We start from the raw sequence: 22839 nt of genomic DNA, 5'->3' as shown, positions 1-22839 counted from the left end.
CTATAAAACTTTAAAAAAAAATGAGAATATTTGTGATCTTGGGCTAGGCAAAAATGTCCTTATGATACAAAATGTACAAATAATTGATTAAAAATGATGAAAAATGTATAAATTGGACTTCATAAAAATTAAAAACTTTTGCTCTTAAGACTTCATCACACAGGTGTTTATAGCAGTCTTATTTATTATTGCCAAAACCTAGAAACAACCAAGATGTCCTTCAGTAGGTGAAGGCGTGGATAAGCAAACTGGTGCATCCAGACAATGGAATGTCATTCAGCACCAACAAGAAATGAGCTATCAAGCTGTGAAAAGACAATGAAAAACCTTAGTAATCATGCTAGTAAGTGAAAGAAGCCAATAATCTATGATGACAACTATATGACATTCTAGAAAAGGCAAAACTATAGAGGCAGTACAAAGATCAGTGGTTGCCAAGGGTTAGAGGGGAGGGAGGGTTGGATAGGTGGAGTACAGAGGACTCTTGGGGCAGTGAAACTACTCTACATGATTCTCCAGTGGTGGATACATGTCATACATTATGTCCAAAACCATAGTATATGTAACATCAAGAGTGAACCTTTTTGTAAACTATAGACTTTGGGTGATAGTGATACGTCAACGTGTGTTGTAACAAGTACCCTACTCCTGGTGGGGAATGTCGATAATCGGGGAGGATGTGTGTGAGTGGGGCAGGGGCTATAAGGTAAGTCTGTACCTTCTATTCAGTTTGCTGTGAACTTAGAACTGCTCTACAAAATAAAGTCAAGAAAAAGAAGATATTACCAAGAACAATTAACCCACAGATTGGAAGAAATATCTACAAATCATTCTTGAAAAAGGACTTGTAATCAATATATATATAAGAATGTACTATATATTTATATATAAGTCTTACAACTCAGTAATAAGAAAATTTAACTTTAAGAATGGGTAGTTGATTTAAGATACTTTGCCAGTGGTTATGTATATGGATATATAGACAGCAAATAAGCACATAAAAAGATGCTCAACATCATAGTCACTAGAGAAATGCAAGTTAAAACCATAATGAGATGCTGTTGTACACCCAGTAGAATGACAAAGATCAAAAAGACTGAAAATAACCACGCATTGGTGAGGAAGTGTAGAAATTGCAACCCTCATGTGAGGGTTTATGTATTTTTTTATCCATTTTTAATCAGTTGTTTTGCTCTTTGTGTCATATTTAAGACATTTTTGCCTAGCCCAAGATTACAAATATTTTCTATGTTTTCTTTTAGAAGTTGTATAGTTCTCATATCTAAGTCTGTGATCTATTGGAAGTTAATTTTTACACTGCTGGTTGGAATGTAAATGGTACAGTCACTACACACTTAAGAGAGACCAGCTTAGCAGTTCCTCAGAATGTTAAACACAGAGTTTTACAGGACTCAGCAGTTCCCTTCTTAGGTATGTAGTGAAGAGACTTGAAAACATAAGTCCACACAAAAACCTATACATGAATGTTTATAGCAGAATTATTCATAATCCAAAAAACGGAAACAATCGAAATATCCAGCAGTAGGTGAATAGATAAATAAAATGTGGTATTTTCGTACAATGGAATACTACTTAGCGTAAAAAAAAAAAAAAAACAAAAAAAAACCCCCTACTTATCGATAGATGCAACTATAAGGTTGAATCTCAAAAGCATATGTTAAGTGAAAGAAGCCAGACACCAAAGACTACATGTTATATGGTATATTTATATGAGATTTCCAGGTTAGGGAAAACCGTAGAGCTAGATAGCAGGCTGATGGTTGCCTGTATTGGAGTTGGAAGTGAGGATCAACTACAATATGGCATGTGAGAACTTTCTAGGGTAGTGGAAGCGTTATCAATAGTGATTATGGTGATAATTGCATAACTGTATGAATTTACTAAAACTTATGGAACTGTTCACTAAAATGGGTGCCTTTTATGGTATAAGTTTATTCCTCAATAAAAACAGCAGCTTATGAATTTAAAAACAATTCCAGGGCTTACTGATAAAAAATAAGAATTCATGAATTCATACGGATAATAAGCAGATAAATTTGGACGAAGGAATAAAATGGTTAAGTGCCAACTGGTAAATATGCAGGGAGTGGTGGAATTAGAAAATTAGTATTCTGCAGCCATACAGAATCAAAGATTGGATCAGTTAAGAATCACCAGTTGCTGCTGAATCTAAGACATTTTGATCAGGAGCAGGATTTTGCATGGTCTGAAAATGTCTCCTTAGAGACCACTTATTACAGGGAACACGTGCAGAAATCAGGCAACATCTCAATCAGATAATAGTCTAAAAATACTGATATCACTATAGATGTGCTTACTAAAGTATTTTTTTTTTAAGTACCTGCAAAATGGCGGATAATTTGGATGAATTTATTGAAGAGCAAAAAGCCAAATTGGCCAAAGACAAGGCAGAATTGGAAAATGACCCACCTTACATGGAAATGAAGGTAAAGTTAATTATTTTCTTCCAACATGTTTCATTAAAAGTGTCTCTGATGATTAGCACTGTGTAAATGCAAAACACCCTCTTCAGAGTGAAAATCTTCAGTTTCATGCTTCAGTGTGGCTGTGCGGTCACACTGGATAAGATGTCAGTGATTTTGAATGCGGTTTTTCTTTTATCTTATAGGTTCTCCTGTCTCTTAGTAAAAATTTTTTTCTTTTTTTTTGATATCAACAAAAGTGGTTTTGAATGAATTTATTAGCATAGTTTCTCTTATTTTGTATACTTTCAGAATATAAGTTTATTAAAATGTTTCTGAAAGCAGTGTCTGAAAAAGCTTTCTTAAGCTTTCCTATTTTTGGTAAAAGAGTGATTCATCTGTTTAGCAGATACTTGTTGAAACTGTGCTGGGTCCTGTGCCAGGCTCAGAGAATACAGCACTAATCTAGACAGATGTGGCACCTTCTCTTCTGGGTTCAGCGTATGTAATAAGGTAAAGGATGTAGATTAATCTGTGCCATTGGTCCATTATAATGCGAGTAACCCTCTATGTTGGTTAGCCCAAGGCAGTCCTGGATTACCTGTTGTCCTAGTGTCTCATCTATTTTAGCATTTGTCCTGGACAAAAGTATAGATGAGATGATAACATGGATACCCTAATTATAAAGGGGCTTACTTACATAGCTAACATTTCTTGTGTGCTAAATATGGATGAGGCATAGTCTTGTGTGGATACATATTTGATATTTCACCTGAATCTGTGAGATAAATACTGTTATTGTCATTTTCCAAATGAGTAAACTGTGGCAATGGGAAGGTAAGTAATGTGACTAAGTGATTGTAGAGCTAGGCTTTGATCCCTGGCGACCTAAATCCAGTGCTTGTTCTCTTAACCATCATGCTGTGTCTTCCTGCCATGTACAAAGAGTTGTGCCAAGGACTTTACATGTATTATCTCAGTCAGTCATAATATCCTTGTGAAGTAGACAGAATTCTTTTTGTTTAACAGATCAAGGAAGTGAGGTTTAAAGGAATTACGTAATTTGGCTGGGTGCACACAGTGGAGGGATCGGGATTGGAATCCTTACATGTCCAGCTCCAAAGTCCATTTTCTTAACCACTCTCCAGTTCCTAGAACTATCTTACAGTGTTTGGAAAGAGTTATTACATAACTTTAAATACAGCTTTGCTATAATTTCTAATATTAAGTGGTACATAGTAATAATCTTTAAGTCTTAGTTCAAATATCACCCACTCGGGAAGGCTTTGCAGCCTTTCCCCCATCATTTTTGGGCATCCTTACTCTGCTCTGGTTTTTCCGTAGCCCCTCCCTATTGGTCTCTACATGTTACATAGTTTAATTACATACTATATTTGCTGTTTGTTTCCACAGTAGTTTATAAGCTCCATGGTGGCAGAGATTCTTGTATGTTTTTTCACTCATGTATTTATAGTGCCTGGAACAGTGCCTGGGAGGAATTCAGTACTAATATTTGTTGATAAGTGAATGAGCTAAATATTAGAACATCTATTATAGTTTTAAATACCTTTGGTTCAGGCATGGTAACAGATTTTTGGCAGGCCCTTTTCTCTGGGCCTCTCATAGTGGACCCATGCCAGAGTAACCTGCAGCCTCGAACCATTGCCCAGCCCCTTACCTGTGGGCTGTGAGCACTGAAGGGGGTTGTACAGTGTGAAAAAAAAAAAAGAAAAAAAAATACTTTTGGTTAATTCCTCAAACATTACAGTTAAATTTCTTCTTTGATGTACTGCATAATTTTGTCAAGTTATTTAATAAGAGTACTAAGATGAATTGTCTATTTTGTAGGTTTCCCCACCCTCCCCTCTGCTTTTGTAAATATTATGTCTCTTTCAGGGAAAGGCATCAGAGAAGCTTTCCGAAAACAGTAAAATATTAATCTCCATGGCTAAAGAAAACATACCACCAAACAGTCAACAGACCAGGGGTTCCTTAGGTATGTCACTAGGTGTGCTAAATTGGTTTTAAGATATTCTTAGCAGGCTGTTGTGAAAGAGCTTTGTCTTGTCAGAGAAAAGGTATTTTTAGAGTCGGGTAACTTTCCTTTCTGGAATCTTACATGTGACAGTATGGACCATATGTGAAATATAATACGTACCGAGGACCTTGTACCTATTTTAAATGTTGTTGCCTTGATTATGATTTAAGGAAACTATAACAGTAAGTATGCATAATTGAAAATTAATTGAAAAAATTGAATGGAGAGTGTGTGAGAAAGAATGTTAATTGTTGAATGAAAATGGAGGACTTGCTTTTATTTGAAAATCAAAGACAGATGGTTGATACAAAATGCTATTTGGTGAAAGACCATTTTAATTATTGATGACTATCTTGGACTTGTAAAAAAGTTAATACTGCAGCTATACTGATTCTTTGATTATGGTTTGATGTGAAAATATTTGGAACTTTTTACCCCATTTTGGCTTATTGGTAGGCATCCTTTTAAAAGAAAACGTATGAATATTTAAAATGCATATCCTCTGTATTATTGATGGTGGCTGCAACTTTTTCACATAAAGGAAGTCAGATATGATGAATTCATTTGGTCACAGCATTGTTCACATGTGGACTATTTTTCGTGACCACTGATGTATTCTTAAATTGTCATCTGCCTTGCATTTGTATGCTGCTGGTACTAGGGGATATTGGCTTAAAGACTGAATAGTTAGTGGGTTCTTTGTGTTTACTAGAAAAACAGCTGAAAGTGAATGCTGTACTTTTAGTATTGGATGTATAGATAGCACTTTCAGATCTGTTTCTCTTACAAATTATTGGCTAATATACAGCTTTGGTGATCTTAAATATTCTACATATTTTGGTTCAGTCCCTTAATCTCTAAGACCTTCAATTTCTTTATCTGTAATATAAAGAAGGCAGGTTATCTTTTAGTCCTAAATTTTTATGAATCAAAATTTGACTATTTCAAGACATATTTTAAAAGTTTAGTGTTAGGTTCTCTCAAGCACTAAGGTCAGACAGAATTAATTTGAAATTCTGGGGATGCAAGTTGCTTTGGGCTGTGGCTGTCATGCCTTTGTGACCTGACACAAATTATTTAAGCTCTTTGTTTCCTCATCTTAAGAATTGGCATCTATCATAAAAAGTTCTTGTGGCAGTAATTGAATACATATGAAAAGATAACTGGTACATAATTGGTGGACAGTAAATATTAATTTCCTGACCTCTTTTACATCTTTTTAAAAGTAGGTTTGTGGTTTTCGAGAATTACATCAAGAATTATCCTTTGGTTATTACAGTCACAAATGATGGAGAATTTAAAGTCTAACTTATAGTGACCTCTGCCTGTTCCTTAGTTGGGGTCCCTTAGGACTCTGTCTTAGGCCCACTTTTCATTTCTTACATTCCTTGAGTGACCTCATTCACTTACAAGGCTTTATTTACCGTCAGTTTGCTCATGACTCCTAAATCTCTATCCTATTCCCAAGTTCTTTTATGAACTTCACACCCGTGCATCTAATTTTCTACTGGACAGCTATCTGTATTTGGACATCATGACCTCAAAATTAACATGTGCAAAAATGAATTTCTTTCTCTCAAACTTTTGGTGCTCTTGTGAACTGGCTGCTTAGTCACCCTTGCCTTCCCTCTAGCCCACAGCAAGTAATTACAGGGGTCAGTTGATGCTAATGCTTAAACCTCAAATAAGTTTACTTTTCCCCAATCCTAAAGATGTTATTTTATGTAGGCCTCCATTGTCTCCCTTACATTTTTTTTTCTTGTGCTTCTTTTTTTTGTTCTGCCATCTACCCTCTCTACTAAGTTTCCGTACTGCCTGTTCATATCCTTCCAAAGAACAAATCTGATCATGTTAGCCTCTGCTTCAAACCCTCCCAATGGCTTCTTGTTTCTTGCATGATAATGTCACCCTTTTATTACTTTTACAAAATTGCGTTGGCCATTTTTGCCTTGTGCTCCTGTGCCATTGGTTCTCTCTGGGAGGATAGTTTCTAACTGGTTGCGTTCTCTCTTGTACTGCAATGGCACACCAGCTTGCCTGACATTGTGTATTCACTGTCTAGCACAGGCCTGGCACTTTAGTACTTGGAAAAGATAGTTTGAACGCATGAATGAAGGCCTCTATGGCAAAAATAAACAGTTCTCTTGGGTGTGTAGAATTTAATTTTCATGGGATGTTTCTTTTATTGCCAACTGAAGCAAGAATTGTTTTTGATGCACATTGAGTCTTATTAAAGAATAATTTATAATTCGACTACTTTTATACCTTATATGCATTCGTTTACTGACTTTGCCTGAATAATTGTGGCCTTAAAATTAGGCAAAATATACAATTTTTGATATTAGGAAAAATGTAAAATGATTTGACAATAGCTTTCCTTAGGTGATCTCATCTAGGAATTATGAAACAAACTAATAAAGGTCGTTTGGAAACCATATTGAATTAAAGCTCTGTGACACTGTACTTGGAATGCGTAATTAAACATAGTAGCTCTCAATAATATATAAAGGGGCAGTATTCATTTTAGCCAGTGACAGCAATAGCTGATAGTACAACTCTCATGTAGCACTACATTGTTATGATTTTATGAATTTATTTGTTAGATACTGATGCTATTTATGGGTAATCTTTATCCACGTGGCACATTTTCCACCATTTATACCTTACAAAAGGATTTGAGGGGCATTACAATGACTTCTGACACCAACTACCCAGAATTGGTCCACACTTCCCAGATTAAGGGCACAGTCCTCCACGAGACTTCCCTTACCTCAGACACAGCTGCAGTTCAGGGGTGCACAGGCCATCCTCACTTCTAATCAGCTGGCTCCAGATACCCCTTCAAGTGTGATTCACTAAAATGACTCACACAGAACTCAGGAGAGTGCTGTACTTATTATTGCAGTTTCATTATAGTAAAATGATACAAATCAGAAGCAGCCACCAGGAGAGACACATGGCACAGCCTGGAAGGGTCCAAACATGAAGCGTTTGTTGGCCTCAGTGATGTGTCACCCTCTTGGCACGTCAGTATGTGACAGGATACCGACTGTTGCTAACCAGGATGCCCACCTGAGCTCCGATGTCGAGTTTTAACTGGGGGTTTCATTGTGTAAGCGTGACTGATGGGATCATTGCCCATGCGGCTCACACTCCAGACCTTCTTTCTTCTGAGGTCAGACTAATGTCAGGTGGCTCAGGGGTCCACCCGCCTAATCAATCACATGGTTAGCCTTCCTGGTGTGACCAGGCCCCATCTATGCCATGTCTTTAGTATAAACTATCCAGGGGCTCACCATAGGTCACCTTATTTGTACGAACTACCAGATATGGTTTTAAGGACTTACCATGAATAACAAAGATACTCCCATCACTTGGAAGATTCCACAGGTTTGAAGTTATCTCCCAGGAACCAGAGACGAAGGTTCACCAGATATTTTATTATACATGGCGTGTACATGGTTTAGTTTGTATAAGATCATGAAATGATTTCCCTGATAAGGAGTTTGTTAGGATAACTCAGATGTGATGATGTTATGACCAAGTCAGCTGCAAATGATGTATAAAAGCAGATGATATCTCCCTAAACCATTTCTAGGCATAATATTTCTTCGATTTCTCTAACTCATTTTCATGTTTAATGACCGTTTCTGTAGAGAAATACTTCTATTAATTTTTTTTTAAACTTGTTTTTTTTTTTTTTTTTAAACTTAAGTCTGGACACCTCAGAGTGATCACCCTAATAAGTCTAGTACCCATCTGACACCGTACATGGTGGTTACAGGATTATTGACTATGTTCCCTATGCTGTACTTTATATACCTGTAACTTTTTATAGCTGCCAATTCGTATTTCATGATCCTTTCACCTTTTTCACCCACTCCCCCAACCTTCCTCCCATCTGGCAACCATCAGTTCTCTTATCTACGAGTTCGTTTGTTTCGTTTATTCATTTCTTTTATTTTTAGATTCCACCTGTAAGTGAAGTCATACAGTATTTGTTTTCCTCAGCCTGACTTATTTCACTTAGCATAATACTCTGAGTCCATCCATGTTGTTGGAAATGGCAAGATTTCGTTTTTTTATGGCCAAATAATATTTCATTGTGTATCTGTACCACCTCTTCATCTATTTGTCTATTGATGGACCCTTAGGTTGCTTCCATATCTTGGCTGTTGTAAATAATGTAGTGAACGTTAAAATGCACACATCATTTCAAATTAGTGTTCTAAATTTTTTTGATAAATATTGAGAAGTGGGATTGCTGGGTCAAATGGTAGTTCTAGTTTTAATTTTTTGAGGACACTCCATATTGTTTTCCATAGCACCTGCACCAATTTACAATCCTATCAACAGTGCACGAGGGTTCCCTTTCTCCACATCCTTACCAACACTTGTTGCTTTATTGATAATAGTCATTCTGACAGCTGTGAGGTGATATCTCATTGTGGAAATGATTTGCATTTCCCTGATGACTGGTGATGTTCAGCATCTTTTCATATGTCTGTTGGCCACCTGTGTGTTCTCTTTGGACAACCATCTATTCAGGACCTCTGCCCATTTTTTCATCAGATTGGTTTTTTTTGGGTGTTAGGTTGTATGAATTCCTATATATTTTGGATATTAACTCCTTATCAGATGTATCATTGACAAATACCTCCTTCCATTCAGTAGGTTGTTTTTTTGTTGTATTGATGGTTTCCTTCACTGTGCAAAAACATTTTAGTTGGATGTAGTTACTACATCTGTCCAGTTTTCCCAGCACCATCTGAAGAGGTTACTATAGCCTTATAGTATAGTCTGATATTAGGTAGTGTGATACCTCCAACTTTGTTCTTCTTTCTCAAGATTGCCTTGATTGCTTGGGGCTTTTGTGGTTCCATATAAATTTGAGGATTATTTGTTCTATAGCGTGAAAAATTCCATTGGTATTTTGATAGGGATTGCATTGAATCTGTACATTGTTGTGAGTGGTACAGATGATTCAATGATGTTAATTTTGTTTGCATGAGCATGGTATATGCTTCTGTTTATTTGTATCTTCATTTTCTTCAGTGCCCTATGGTTTTCCTAGTACAGTAATTGGGAGCCTTCCCACCTCTTTAATTTTTTGGACTAGTTTGAGAAAGATAGGTGTTATTTCTTCTTTGAGTGTTTGGTAAAATTCACCCGTGAAACCATCTAGTCCAGGGCTTTCGTTTTTGGGGAGTTTTTTGATTACTGATTCATTTTCGTTAGTACTTATCAGTCAGGTTCGATTTTTTTGTTTATTTCTGATTCAGTCTTGGAAGATTGTATGTTTCTAGGGATATATCCTTTTCTTCCAGGTTGACCAATTTGTTGGGATATAATTGATTGTAGTATTTCCTTATAATCCTTCACATATCCCTGAGGTCAGTTATTCTCTTTCATTTCTGATTTTATTTGGACCCTCTCTTTCTCAATGAATCTGGCTGAACCAGCTTTTAGTTTCATTGATTTTTTTTTCTAGAGTCTCTTGTTTATTTCTGTTCTGATCTTTATTATTTTCTTCCTTATACTCATGCTGGGCTTTATTTATTCTTTTTCTAGTTCTTTTAGGTGGAAAGTTAGATTTTTTATTTGATATTTTTCTTGTTTCTTGAAGTAGGCCTGTATTGCTTTGGCTGTGTCTCATAGATTTGGGGTCATTGTATTTTTATTTTGTTGTCTCCAGGTAGTTTTTGATTTCTTCCTTGATCTCATTGTTAACCCATCATTTAGTAACATGTTTAGCCTTTACGTGTGTGTGTTTTTCAGTTGTCTTCTTGTAATGGATTTCTTGTTCGTTACCATTGTGATTGGAAAAGATGCTTGATATGATTTCAGTCTTCTTAAATTTATTGAGACTTGTCTTGTGTCCTAATACGTAGTCTATCCTGAAAAACATTCTGTTGCATTGGGGGTGAGATGTTCTAAATATATTAATAAAATCTATCTGATCTAAAGTGTTACTTGAGGCTGCTGTTTCTTTATTGATTTCCTGTGTGGGTAATCTATTCATCGATGTCAGTGGGGTGTTAAAGTTCCCAACTCTGACTATATTACTGTCAATATCTTCTTCATGTCCGTCAGTATTTGCTTTACGTATTTAGGTGCCCCTATGTTGAGGGCATAGATGTTTACGAGAGTTATGTCTTGTTGGAATGATTCTTTTATCATTATGAAATATCCTTCTTTGTATCTTATTACAAGTCTTATTTTAAAGTCTGTTTTGTCTGATATTAGTATTGCTCCCCCAGCTTTTTTTTTTTTTTTTTTTCATTTGCATGGCATACCTTTTTCCATCCCTTTACTTTCAGTCCGTGTGTGCTTTTTGATCTGAAATGGTTCTGTTGTAGGCAGTGTTTGTATAGGTCTTGTTTTTCTAATCCATTTAGCCACCCTGTGTCTTCCGATTGGAGCATTTATAGTAATTTTTGATTGGTGTACAGTGTCATTTCCTTGTTTCCTGATTGTTTTTGTAGTTCTTTGTTTCTTTTTCTCTTGCTCTTTTCTCTTGTATGTTGATGAGTTATAAAGTGTTTGAATTTCTTTCTCTTTGTTTCTTATATATCTCTTGTAGATTTTTGATTCGTGGTTACCATGTGCTTCCTATATACCAAGCTATGTTTATAGCAGTCTATTTTAGGTTGATGGTCAAGTTAGAACACATTCTACAATAAGCACAATTATTACTCACCCCCTCCACATTTATGATTTATTTTATTTTTTTTACTTGTTTTGTGTGTGTTGGTGTGTATCCCTTGTTATATTCTTGTAATTATACATGTTCTTCCTACTTCTGCCTTTTAACCTTTGTACTAGCTTTATAGTTGGTTGATCCACTGGTTTTACTAAGTGTTTGCATTTGTTGGTGAGCGTTTTTTTCTTTTTTGTATTTTCTTATTCACATTTTTCATCTTTTCTGCTTAAGTCCCTTTGACATTTATTGTATACTGGTTTAGTGGTGACAAACTTCTATAGAATTCTTTTTTTTTTTTTTTTAATATCTCATTTAATTCTAATGATAGCCTTGCTCGGTAGAGTAGTCTTGATTTTCGGTTCTTGCTTTTCATCACTTGGTATGTGTTTCATGCCATTCTTTCCTGGCCTACAAAGTTTCTCTTGATAAATCAGTTGCTGGTCTTATGGGAGCTCCCTTTAGGTAGGTAACTGCTTTTCTCTTGCTACATTTAAGGCTCTCTTTTTGTTTTTAACCTTTGGCGTTTTTTAATTATGATAGTTCTTGATGTGAGCCTCTTTGGAGTCATCTTGTCTGAGATTCTTTGTGCTTCCTGGACTATATGTCTATTTTCTTGACCAGTACTTCTTTAAATAGGTTTTTATTCCCTTGGTCTCGCTCTTCTGGTTCTGATATGATGCAAATGTTGGTACCTTTGATGTTGTCCCAAGGTCCCTTAAACTATCCTCATTTGTTTTTTTTTTTTTTTTTTATGCTATATGATTGGATGTTTTCTGCTACCTTGTCTTCCACATCCTGATTTGGTCTTCTGCTTTATCCACTGTCGAATCCCTTTAATGTAGTCTTCATCTCATTTATTGTATTTTTAATATCTGACTGGTTCTTTTTTTATGGTTTCTATATCTTTGTTGAAGTTCTGAGTACATCTCTCCTTTCCCTAAGTTCATTATGCATTCTTATCACTAGCGTTTTTAAGTCTCTATTTGGATTTTATTTAGAACTTTTCTGAAGTTTTGTCTAGTCCTTTCATTTGGTATATTTCTTTGTCTTCTCATTTTGGTCTGACTCCCTGTGTTTGTTTCTAAATATTAGGTAGATCTACGTCTGCCTTGGTACAGTGTGGCCTTATGTAATAGATGTCCTGTGAGGCCTAGTTGTGCATTCTCCCTCATCACTTGAGCCAGGTGTTTCAGGGATGTCCCTTGTGTAGACTGTGTGTGTCCTTGTGTTGTAGTTGAGCCTCTATTGCTGTTGGCACATGAGTGGGTGTGATTGACCCTCAGGCTGAGTGGCTGTGAGGGCTGGCCGTGACTATAGCAAACAAGCTATTGTGTGGGGGCCATGTCCATGCAGTGGGAGTCACTTTAGCAGGGCTGTGGTGCCATCCGAGTTTGCCCTTGGGGTGTGTTGTTTGTGGAGCATGTTGGGTGGTACTCTGGTGTGATCTGAAGCTGTCCACTGGGTTTAGTAAATCTGAAGTCTCTTTGGAGGGGCTCAGGTGCAAGCCAAGGTCAGCCGCTGTTTGTTCTTGGCTTTGGGCTGCCTGGTGGGAGCTACAATGTGACCTCTTGTTGCAGCTTATGCTGGACTTTAAGATGATTGGGAGAGGCTGTGCTGTGAACTGAAGCCAGCTGCTTCTTTTGTTGGGCACCACAATGTGAGCTGAGGCCAGCTGCCACTTTTGCTGAGCTTGTGGTTACTTAGTTGAAGCTACGTTTAAAGCTAACACTGGCTGTAGCTTATGCCAGTGTTGGAGCCACCTGATTAGAATTATAATGCATGTTGGGACCAGTTGCTGCTTGTGCCAGGCGTTAGGCTGCTTAACAAATGGTATACGACATGCTGAGATCACCTACTGCTTGCTTGAGTTTGTGAACCTTTAAGAGATTTGAGGAAAGTCTATAGTGTGAGCCAAGGTAGGTAGCTTGTATGGAAAAGCCACTGGAAGCGTCTCTAACTGGGTGCAGAAACTGAATGGAGCAGAGTCTCAGGGAATCACCAGAGGGGTGAACAGTGTTAACCAAGTTGATTAAGAACAGAGATTTGGTGCCCACCAGTGCCTTCATCTTGGTTGAAGGTGGGTTCAACAAAGGAGTAGTGGTACCTGCCAGTGCTTCTGTTTCTGGAGAGAGCTGCCCTGATCCTCCAACTCTCACTTCAAAGCTAGTATATTCAGCTCCTCTCTGTGTGTCCCCAGTGCTTTTCAAGCTGTTGACCCAGTGCTGGAGCTCAGAGCGAGTGAGTTCGTGAGCAAGCAAGTTTTGCGCGGACCCCTCAGGAAGAATGCCTAGGATTCCAGCAGCCCTCTGGCTCACTCAGATGCAAACCCCACTGTGTTCACAGCTGTATGTTATGGGGACTTTTCTCCCTGGCACTGGTGCTCCAGGCTGGAGAGCCTGGTGTGGGGCTGGGTCCCGTCGCTTCTCAGGCAGGACATCTGCAGCCAAGACATCTTTCCTGATTTTCTTTTTACCCCCTTCTTCCCTATCTCCCGATTCTTAACTATTACATAATAGGTGCAAGACTATCCTGTTTCATGTCTCTGCTCCTCCTACCAATCTCGAAGTGGCTGTTTTTTAAATATCCTTAGTTATAGGAATTATGTTCAGCGAGTCTCAGGTCTCAGTGTTGTTCTGTAGCTTAGTTGTCATTTTGATGCACTGTGGGAGGAGGCAGGCACCAAGTTTCCTATTCCATCATCTTGACTGGCCTAGTGATCTTGCCACTTGTACAAGGGTTTTAGGAACCCTGTGTCAGGGGTAGAGTCAAAGGCAAATGTGAGAACAAGAGATGCTCCTAGTATTCTTATTACTTGAGAAATTTGAAAGGTCTTAAGAGCTCTGTGCTAGGAACTGGGGGCAGAGACCAATATATATATATATATTTTCTATTATATCAAATTCTCCCAACCCTGTCTTGTTATTTTCTTGTATATATTTCATGAGTAGGCTGTACACATGTATTTAGCCCTTTCTTCTTTTTCTATATGTGATCGCATAGATCCTATTCTGCATTTAAAGATACTACTTTTGTAATTTGAAATATAAGGACATGACCATGACCTCTTGAGACTAAAAAGCAACCCAATGTATCTATTGACAGACCTGGAACAACTACTCTCTGCAGCTGAAATGTCCACTACAGGTGCAAGAAAAAAGTATCCTTGCCCTTTCTGTCTGTCTGATCATGGCAGTCAAGATTGAATTAGGGACTACAGGAGGAAAAAATTTGTAATGGGAAAACATAGAGAATTTTTGCAACTCAGAAATAATACTGTAAACAATTAAGAGGCTGTTTTATTTCCAAAAAGAATGTAAAATTTTAGTTAAAAAAGAAAGTCAACATAGACTCGGCATAAAAATGTTAATAAACAGGCTTATCCCAGGGTAGAAGGAAAGTTCATTGTGTACCAAACTGATTGGTACTTGTAGTAGATTATAGAAAGTGTCACATAGCACTTAGTATGTTACACTGAAATTTTTTGCTTGCTCATTTATAGTCTAGATGCTGTACCTTTGGGCGAGGACTTCTATATATACCTAACAGAGCAGGCCTGGGACTGCCTATCTTTAGAAGGGCTTGCCTGCAAAGCTGGACCTTGGCTTGTGTTTGGAACCTCACTAGTGAACCATTTTCTACATTAATATACAATTTTCTCTAAATTATAAGAGTGACTTGTTGTTCCTAAACTATACTGTATAAACCATGTGGTTTATTCAGGGCACTCCTTTTCAGGGAGTCTGGGTACATGCTAGTCAGAGGGTTCATACGTGACCAGCTCCCAATAAAAGCCTTGGGTACTGAGACCCTAATGAGCTTCCCTGGTAAGCCACACTTCACGTGTTGTCGCAAGTCGTTGCTGGAGGAATCAAGTGGGTCACGTGTGCTTCCGCTGGGGAAGACTGCGTAGAGGTTTGCAGTTGGTGTCCTCTGGGCTTTGCCCCATGTGCCTTTTTCTTTTGCAAATTTTGCTTTGTACCCTTTCACTGTAATAAACCATGATTGTGTTTAATGACTTCTGCACTCGGTGAGTCCAATAGTGAATCACCAAACCTCGGGGTGGCTTTGAGGACTCCCAACACACTCCTTTTTTTTTTTTTTTTTTTTTGAAATTTACAAGCAAAAAGGTTACAGATTACGGAAGTAAGATTAAAGAGATTTTACTCTTGTTACTAGAAATTATATTTTTAAAATTTTAAATACAATTATGCTAATGGAAATTTAGAAAAGAATTATATAGAAAAAATTACATTGTAACTAAAAATATCAGAAAAGAAGCAGCAGAATTTTATATTTCAGAGAAGCTCTAGAGTTTAAGCTAAAACATTGCAGCTAATACAGACTTTGGGAAATAGACAATAGGAAATTGTTGGTTTTTTTACTAGTTTTTATTGTATTTTTAACTATCCTTCCTTTTAGCATATGTAGTCTTAGGTTTTTCTTATAAATTAAATCCCAGACATTGTACCTGTTTTGTTCAGTTTGTACAGGTCAAGTGGTTGATTTGTAAAATAGCTTTGTAGCTGAAGTTTGTGTACAATGTTTTCCTCAACGAAAGTAGTTACATCTCTTGATAAGTCATCTGCTTATGGAAAGGCCTATTATTTATTATAATTTGTCCTTTGTTTTGACATACTGACATCTCATGTTAATATAATAATGAAAAGAAGAAGCTGTGTTCCATGGTAATTTGTTTATGAAGTGTTTATTATAAACAAATAACATAAGAGTGTTATGTTAGAAGGCATATTAATTTTAAAAGATTGTGTACTTTAGTTTTAAATATTTGATATAACCCGCAACAGTATAGAAACAAATACTGCTCACTGATGTCATTCTGAAGCATAATGTAAACTACCTTAGGGTCAGTGGTAGTGTACTTGCTGAAGTGACCCCAGGATGGCACTAATACCTTACTTACCACTAGAACTGTTAGAAGACACTGCTCTGAATAAGTAAGTCTTACCATGTTTCTTACCTCCTTAGTCAATTGAGATTACATTTTAATGTATAGTTTAAAATGAATAGAATATTTACATTGTTCTATAAAATTTTTATTTTTATTTCTATGACTTACCTTCAGTGCCGTATAATGGTGGTACTAGATGAAAAAATAAGAATTAAAAAGTATTTTCTGTTGAGTAAACCTTAATAAAATTTACGTATTCTTAACTTGTCTTCTAAGACAATTATTACAAATACTGTTTGAGTCAATAGTAAAAAGCAAACACTCTTGGTAAATAAAATCGAACTTAGTATGAACAGTAATTTAGAAATGTGGTTCATTTTCATTTTTCTTCTTATTCCACATAAGTCTACCAAACAGAATTGAAAAACAGTATTTGAAAAAAGCTGTCTTAAACACATGACTTCAGAAAGCTGTAAATTAAATGTTCCCTGAAAGGCAAGTGGAGCATGTTGGCGGGAGGCATATATTCCTTGCAGCACTTTCTTTTTCTCCTTGACACAATAGAGCATCCTTTGTGACTTCTGTGTGACTAGAGATGAGTAACTGTAGTAACTAGTTATTATGCCTCCTTGCAGTCAGGCTGCTAAAATCAAAAACGAAATACTAAGAATCCTGTGTTCTTTACCTCCTTTCCTCTTAACTCAGGCATTTATTCAGGTATTCATTCACACATTTATTCAGTGAACATTCCAGAGTACAGGTTGTGTGCCAGGCATTATAAAATTAAATAAAGCATGGACCTGGCCTTAATGGATTTTATAGTTTAGTTTCTTATTAATACTCCATTTTGAATGTGAGAATTCAAACTGTTTCTCTCGTTAGGCTTAAATTCTGTATCTTTAAAAATAAGGTTTCTTTTTGAAGAAAGAATGACTTTCTAGGATGATTAAAAATTCCCAGCATGTGGAATGCTTTAGATATATATATTTTTTTTTTTTCGGAAGAAAGTTGGGAGCACGAGTGAGTGATAGGTGTCCTGAGGAATCCTATGTTCTACCCTCTTTCTTTAGGCTCTCCATAGACCAGAAGTGTTTGTTAAGTTGATTCCACCACAGTATTTGTGGTGGAAAGCAGAATGTAGTGTTACAGAAAGATCAATAGATTTTCATTAATATTTATACTGCTTTGGCCTTTTTGCCCTTGAAATATGTTCAGTGATGTAATAAAGCAGTAATATGGCACATTCATAATAAGTTCCCATCATTTAGCTGCATTGTCAAGAATAAGGCATAAAAATGGTGATATCTTTATCAGTTTGTAAACTGCAGCCAGTTATTTCATCTATGTTGGCTGTAGCTAACCCTAAGGACAATTTTTGTTGTATTTAGAAATGATAGGGTTTTTTTTTTTTTAATACTATAATATTGGTAGGTTTAAAAAAAGGTAGAAGGGCTTCAGAAATTAAATACTCATCTGATATCTCTGCTTGACATAGTATTTTACTATTTGAAATATTTGAAAAGTATATAATTTGAATATCAGCTTTTTTGAGATATTTATATACCTTCTAAATTACCCATTTAAGTGGTACAATTCAGTGTTGTTTTAGTCTGTTTACAAGTTATGCAGTCATCACTATTATTATCATCTAAAACTGTAATCTGAATTTTGAATTCTTTGAACTCTATACTCAAAATTGAAGTTTGTCTTAAAAAAATTATCCTTTTGCAGAGTTTCTGTTTGGATGATAAAATAAATCCTGGAAATAGTGGTGATGGTGCATAATATATTGAATGAACTTAATGCCATTGAATTATACACTTTAAAATGGTAAATTTTATATATATTTCACTATAATAAAAATTGATATCCACTTATGTGAAATCAGAATTGGTTGTTTAAATGTTTGGAAATTTTACTCTGAGCCATGGATGGCCCTAATTTTTCTCAAACATGTTATATATAGCAAGAATATTCTAATAGGTTAAAGCATCATGTTATTAATTTTCACAGGCTGAAAAACACATTAAAATTGTCCTAAATATTTATATTTAAAGAAATTTCAGTAGAATTAAATGAAGAAGTAAAAGTAATCAACTTTTCTTAGCTTCGGTTTTGCTGTCTTTAAAAAAGCAGGATGCCAGACAATGCAGAGCCATTATCTAAAGGGGGAAGCAGCAAATATAATACACGTACACATGTATGATAATAATAACATAAACATATCTGTTTATAGATGCATTAAAAGTCTCTGGGAGGAGACACAAGGAACAGTAATATTGGTTGTTCTGGGCAGGAGTCTTGGTGCCTGGGGTTCATGGGTAGGAGGGGTATTTTCCATTATGTGATTGTATTACCTATTGAAACATTTTGAATGAAAAATTTATTATCCTGCTTCCAGTCTCAGAATCAACATATGTTCCTTCCTACTGTGCTTTGTTACAGGAGATTGTATTGAAATTGAGATTGGTTTGAAAATGAGCTACATTACTTTAAGAAGTTGTTTTCTTTCTAGGAATTGATTATGGATTAAGTTTACCACTTGGGGAAGACTATGAACGGAAGAAACATAAACTAAAAGAAGAATTGCGGCAAGATTATAGGCGCTATCTTACTCAGGTAGAGTTCTGATAATTAGTTGAGTGTTGAGCTTTAGAATTCATGTCCTAAGTTTGTTTGCCTAAGGCTTTATTTATATACCTTGTTAAATTTTCAGTGGAATCTAGCAGTGGGGTATTAGAGTGAAAGTCGAATGACATGTATGACATTGATATGGAAAAAAATGGTGCTGAGAAGTGGTGCAATGGAAGAACAAACTCCTGGTCTTTGGAGTAGGGAGGTGGGGTCTGATTTTTAAATGAGAATGCAAGTTCTGGTTTATGTTTTCTGTAAAGTTATGTTTTTAAATAGCCCACTTATGATTTCCTACTCCTCTGTTCCTCCCAGCTGCATATTATTAAAATGACACATGGAGTTCTAGTTGCTAATTATTTTCCTATGAGCTAAGTTTATAAAACTTTAACATATTTAACCACCAAAGTTTTTGCTTTATAATTTAATCTGTATAGTTAGTGAACTCTTGTTTCAAGTGTATTTTATTAAATTATATAAGAGCTAAACTAAAGGTCTATTTTAAGTTTTAAGATGCAATTTACTTTTTAGGTTATAAAATTATTTTAAACAAGCATGATTCTAGTCATCCTAAGATAGTCTTTAGATTTTTTTTACTACTTTTTAATGTATAATTATAAATGTATAAGTGGTCTCTTATGTATTCTGATTTGCACATGGAGAGAAAGGACTTTGAGTATATTTTATCAATGGTTTGTTTCCCTTGACTTTAGGGTATTACAGAAGCAAAAAGAAAGGTAGGGTTGCTTGCAAAATGTTCCTTCTCCTTTTTAACCGACTAGCTTGTAATCATTTGTGTCCATAATGATGCCGTCTCATTAGAATAATGGCTTCTTTTATGATTTTGAGACTTTTGAATGGTATCATTTTGTGTTTTTGCTTTTGGCAAGATGACAGTTGATACAGTATAATTTCCTAATAAAATTAAGCATTCTTTGTGATTCCTGCTTTGCATTTGTTTTTGTTGCTTTTTTATGCATCCTTTAGAAATATTCTGCATCTATTGTAAATCCATTTTTTCAGCATGCCAGTTTTGTTCTTCAAATTATTAATCACATCAAAATTAATATAATAATAGAGTATTCAAGATGGCCTAAGATGTTTTTGAACTATGCGTTGTCAGGATTTGGATTACTTGATATTTTTGTACCCAAACCTGTAGACTGCATTTTTAAGTTTATGTTGGAAAACAAAGAGACAGTTTTATAGTTTTACAAAACTTTTTAAAAAGAATCTCATATGTTCATTTATCATTCAGCCAACACTTTCTAACACTGAAGAAGATGAGTCAAGTATGAATCATGTTTTCAGGGAGGCATTGAATCTAGTTTGTAAAGATAACATACAATTCAGAAAGTAGTAACTAATGGGAAGGATAGAATGATGAGGAAAAGCCTCAAGGCGGGATTTTTTTTTAATGTCAAAAAATTTATTTACTTATGGACTCGTTAGGTGCCAAGTATGGGGCTGAAATGGGGGAATCTAATGTATCGACTCAGCCACATGTTCAGGGTGTTATTTTGTAAGCAGTAATAGGATAGATAAAGTTTGGATATTCTAGGGGTGAATAGGGGAAGGAGAGGAAGCTTTTCAGATGCAGAATAATATAGTATAAAGAAGGACCTGGAGGGTAGATGTTAGCTTTGTATGAATGAGGCATATTAGGCTTACCAACCTGACTGAGGTAGATTCTGTTTGAGAGTAGTAAGAAATAATGATGTAGATAAATAGGATAGGATTTAATTAGAAGGAAGTAGATTTTTAGTTTTTTAACTTGTTATGTGTGATAGGCAGTGGCGAAACGTTCCTCCTTAAAACAGCCTCTGAGGAGCTTGAGAACTGTTTAACACTTAGTTCTGCATGTTAGAACTTGCAGAACAATCTTAACTGTCCTAAATTACTGCTACAAATTTTTAACAGATCTTCCATTAATTCTCAGTCCATTTTCCATTCTGCTTTTTGGAATGATCCTGCTCTTAACTAATTTAAATACTTCAATGTCTCTTTACTGCCTTCAGGATAAAAATTCAAATTCTCTAGGATGGCATGTGCAGTCTTTATGTTCCAGCCTGCCTCCCTGGCCTGGTACTTTATTGTCTTCTCCACACCCCTCTTTACTGGAGGGCGTTTTCTTTGATACCAACCATTTTCATTTGTGGATTTTACATTACTTCATAGATATATGATGGGGCGGGGGGACCAGTGGTGAGAGATATAAGAAGAAATCGCCTTTGTGAAAGGGAAAGGGATCAAGGAGTGCAAATCCTTAAGAGATGCAGAGAAGTTTTGGTGTCGGTTTATCAAGAATGTCATAGTGGTAGAGGAGCAGTAGTTCCTTAATATGAAAGAGACAGTTTTGGTTGACATGTGAGGGAGTGCAAGTGGAAGGAAAGCCAGGAAAAAAGGAAGTTACGTAGGATATGGGGAAGTGACTGCGTTCGCTTCCTCTACCCCTGGGTTATCTACGCTCGATAATTCCTATTCTCTCTGGATTTCTTGTGCCTTCCAGGTTGTAGATTGCATGCATATTAAAAAAAAAATCGAATCTTTAAATTTTGTCAGTGAGAGTCATTAAAACAACTGCCATCTCTACCACCTTTTCCTGTTTTTTAGACTAAAAGACACTTGACCATCTACCAACACAGGAAGGACATACTCCCGGAACAGTTGTTAAACTGAATCTGTAAATTTATATTTTCCGCCGAGGTCTCTCTCCTGAGCCTCAGACTTTTCTGTTCGGCTGCCCATTTGACATTTCCCGTAGAAATCTGATGGGACCCTCATGTTCCATTCCTCTTATTCCTGTCCCCAGAAACCAGTACTGCCTGTCGCTAGTTCTTTTTATTTTTTTGTCACAGCACTTGTCACCTTCTAACATACTATTATGTTTATTATTTCTTGTCAATTTCCTCTGCTCAGGAAAGGAGAGATTTTGTTAGTTTTTTTCACTGACGAGTCTTAAATGTCTGAAACGGTTTTGGACGTAATGGGCACTGAATATTTATTGAATGAATGAGTGAATGGCTAACATTCAGCTTTTTGGAAAACTCACAATATTGTCCTTATTGTTTACTTTTTCATTTTATTGAAAATTTTAAACATCATCCTGTACCTGTGTTGGGAGTGGCGAATCGCTCAGTTAAGGAGCGCGGGTGCTATATCTCTCTCCAGAGTTGGAACTCCGAATGTGTTTTTTTGTACTTGTATTACTACAATATGATTATGTTTGTAGTGTACTTTGGTATCAGCTGGGGTTTTAAGTGACTCACGGCTCTAGTCACGTGTCATGTTGTTTCCCTTGACAAATAAGTGTAGACTTCTACCAACTTTCTGGTTAGCTTTTATAGCACAACTTATTTGTAAATTTAGATTTAGTGAAACTATGAATAATTTAGTTTTCTTAATCTGTTCCATAATGTCTTGACTATAACACCATGAGTACACTGTATTGTAGTTATTGACATGTTAGTTTCTCCAAATGAATTGTAAATCTCTTGGATATAAGGAACACATGCTTATCTTTGTCTCCCGACCACCTAAAAAAATAGCTAAAAAATATTAGTCAGTAATTTCTCATTTAATGAATAAAAGGCATGGAGCTAGGCAGGTTAATAGCTTGCTTGGTTTAATCCTCATAACCTGGTGATGTAGATGACATCCCTGTTTTACAGAGAAACTGAGGCAGAGAAGTTAAGTAACTTATTCCAGATTATATGACTACCACAAAGTTGGGTATTGTGTATATTTTTTACTGATCCCTAATGTTTGCTTTATAGTGTACAAAGAGATTTTTGGTTTTTTATCTTCCTCGATCCTCACACTAGCTTTGGTGGGTAGGCAGAGCAGGCTAAGTGCCTGGCTGGGCGTTAACTGAGCACGCGCCTTTCCACTCCTAGTCGTTTTGAACAAGAATGGAGGGACATGTCGAGAAAAAATGTCCATAGTTTATGTCTTCTGGTATTTAATGGAAACCTACTCATTATTGTAGAAAAAATAGAAAAAATATATTGCAGTAGGCATAAGGATATTTGCGAGGAAGTTTAAATTTTTGTTAACAAAAGCATGATAGGGCATTGAGAAAGAAGAAAATGTGGTTAGACGAAGAATGTGAATT

General features: G+C 36.1%; 1 protein-coding gene, 1 non-coding gene and 1 pseudogene across 7 annotated transcripts in view; all 3 read left to right on the top strand.

Annotated features, from left to right (window-relative positions):
* The window catches only part of CSPP1 (centrosome and spindle pole associated protein 1), a 141718-nt gene that overhangs the window by 52468 nt on the left and 66411 nt on the right, over window positions 1–22839 (top strand). For 3 of the 6 annotated variants that reach the window (XM_036233280.1, XM_036233281.1, XM_036233284.1), the window contains exons 2-5: window positions 2360–2468; window positions 4341–4440; window positions 18610–18713; window positions 19439–19462. In XM_036233280.1, the coding sequence (XP_036089173.1) occupies window positions 2370–2468; window positions 4341–4440; window positions 18610–18713; window positions 19439–19462 (327 nt within the window). In that variant the 5' untranslated portion in view covers window positions 2360–2369. Of the gene's footprint in view, window positions 1–2357; window positions 2469–4340; window positions 4441–18609; window positions 18714–19438; window positions 19463–22839 lie in introns of those variants that run through there. The other 3 variants (XM_036233283.1, XM_036233282.1, XM_036233285.1) reach the window with 2 other exon arrangements.
* LOC118612078 lies at window positions 4023–4158 on the top strand. The gene has a single exon (XR_004954785.1). It is a non-coding gene; the product is annotated as a small nucleolar RNA SNORA42/SNORA80 family (small nucleolar RNA).
* LOC118612076 lies at window positions 14272–14404 on the top strand (annotated as a pseudogene).

The sequence above is a fragment of the Rousettus aegyptiacus genome, unplaced genomic scaffold, assembly GCF_014176215.1.
Source record: "Rousettus aegyptiacus isolate mRouAeg1 unplaced genomic scaffold, mRouAeg1.p scaffold_m13_p_15, whole genome shotgun sequence".
In the NCBI taxonomy this organism is placed as follows: Eukaryota; Metazoa; Chordata; class Mammalia; order Chiroptera; family Pteropodidae; genus Rousettus; species Rousettus aegyptiacus.
Note: the sequence above shows the minus strand (reverse complement) of the source record. Positions and strands in the feature narration are given on the sequence as shown.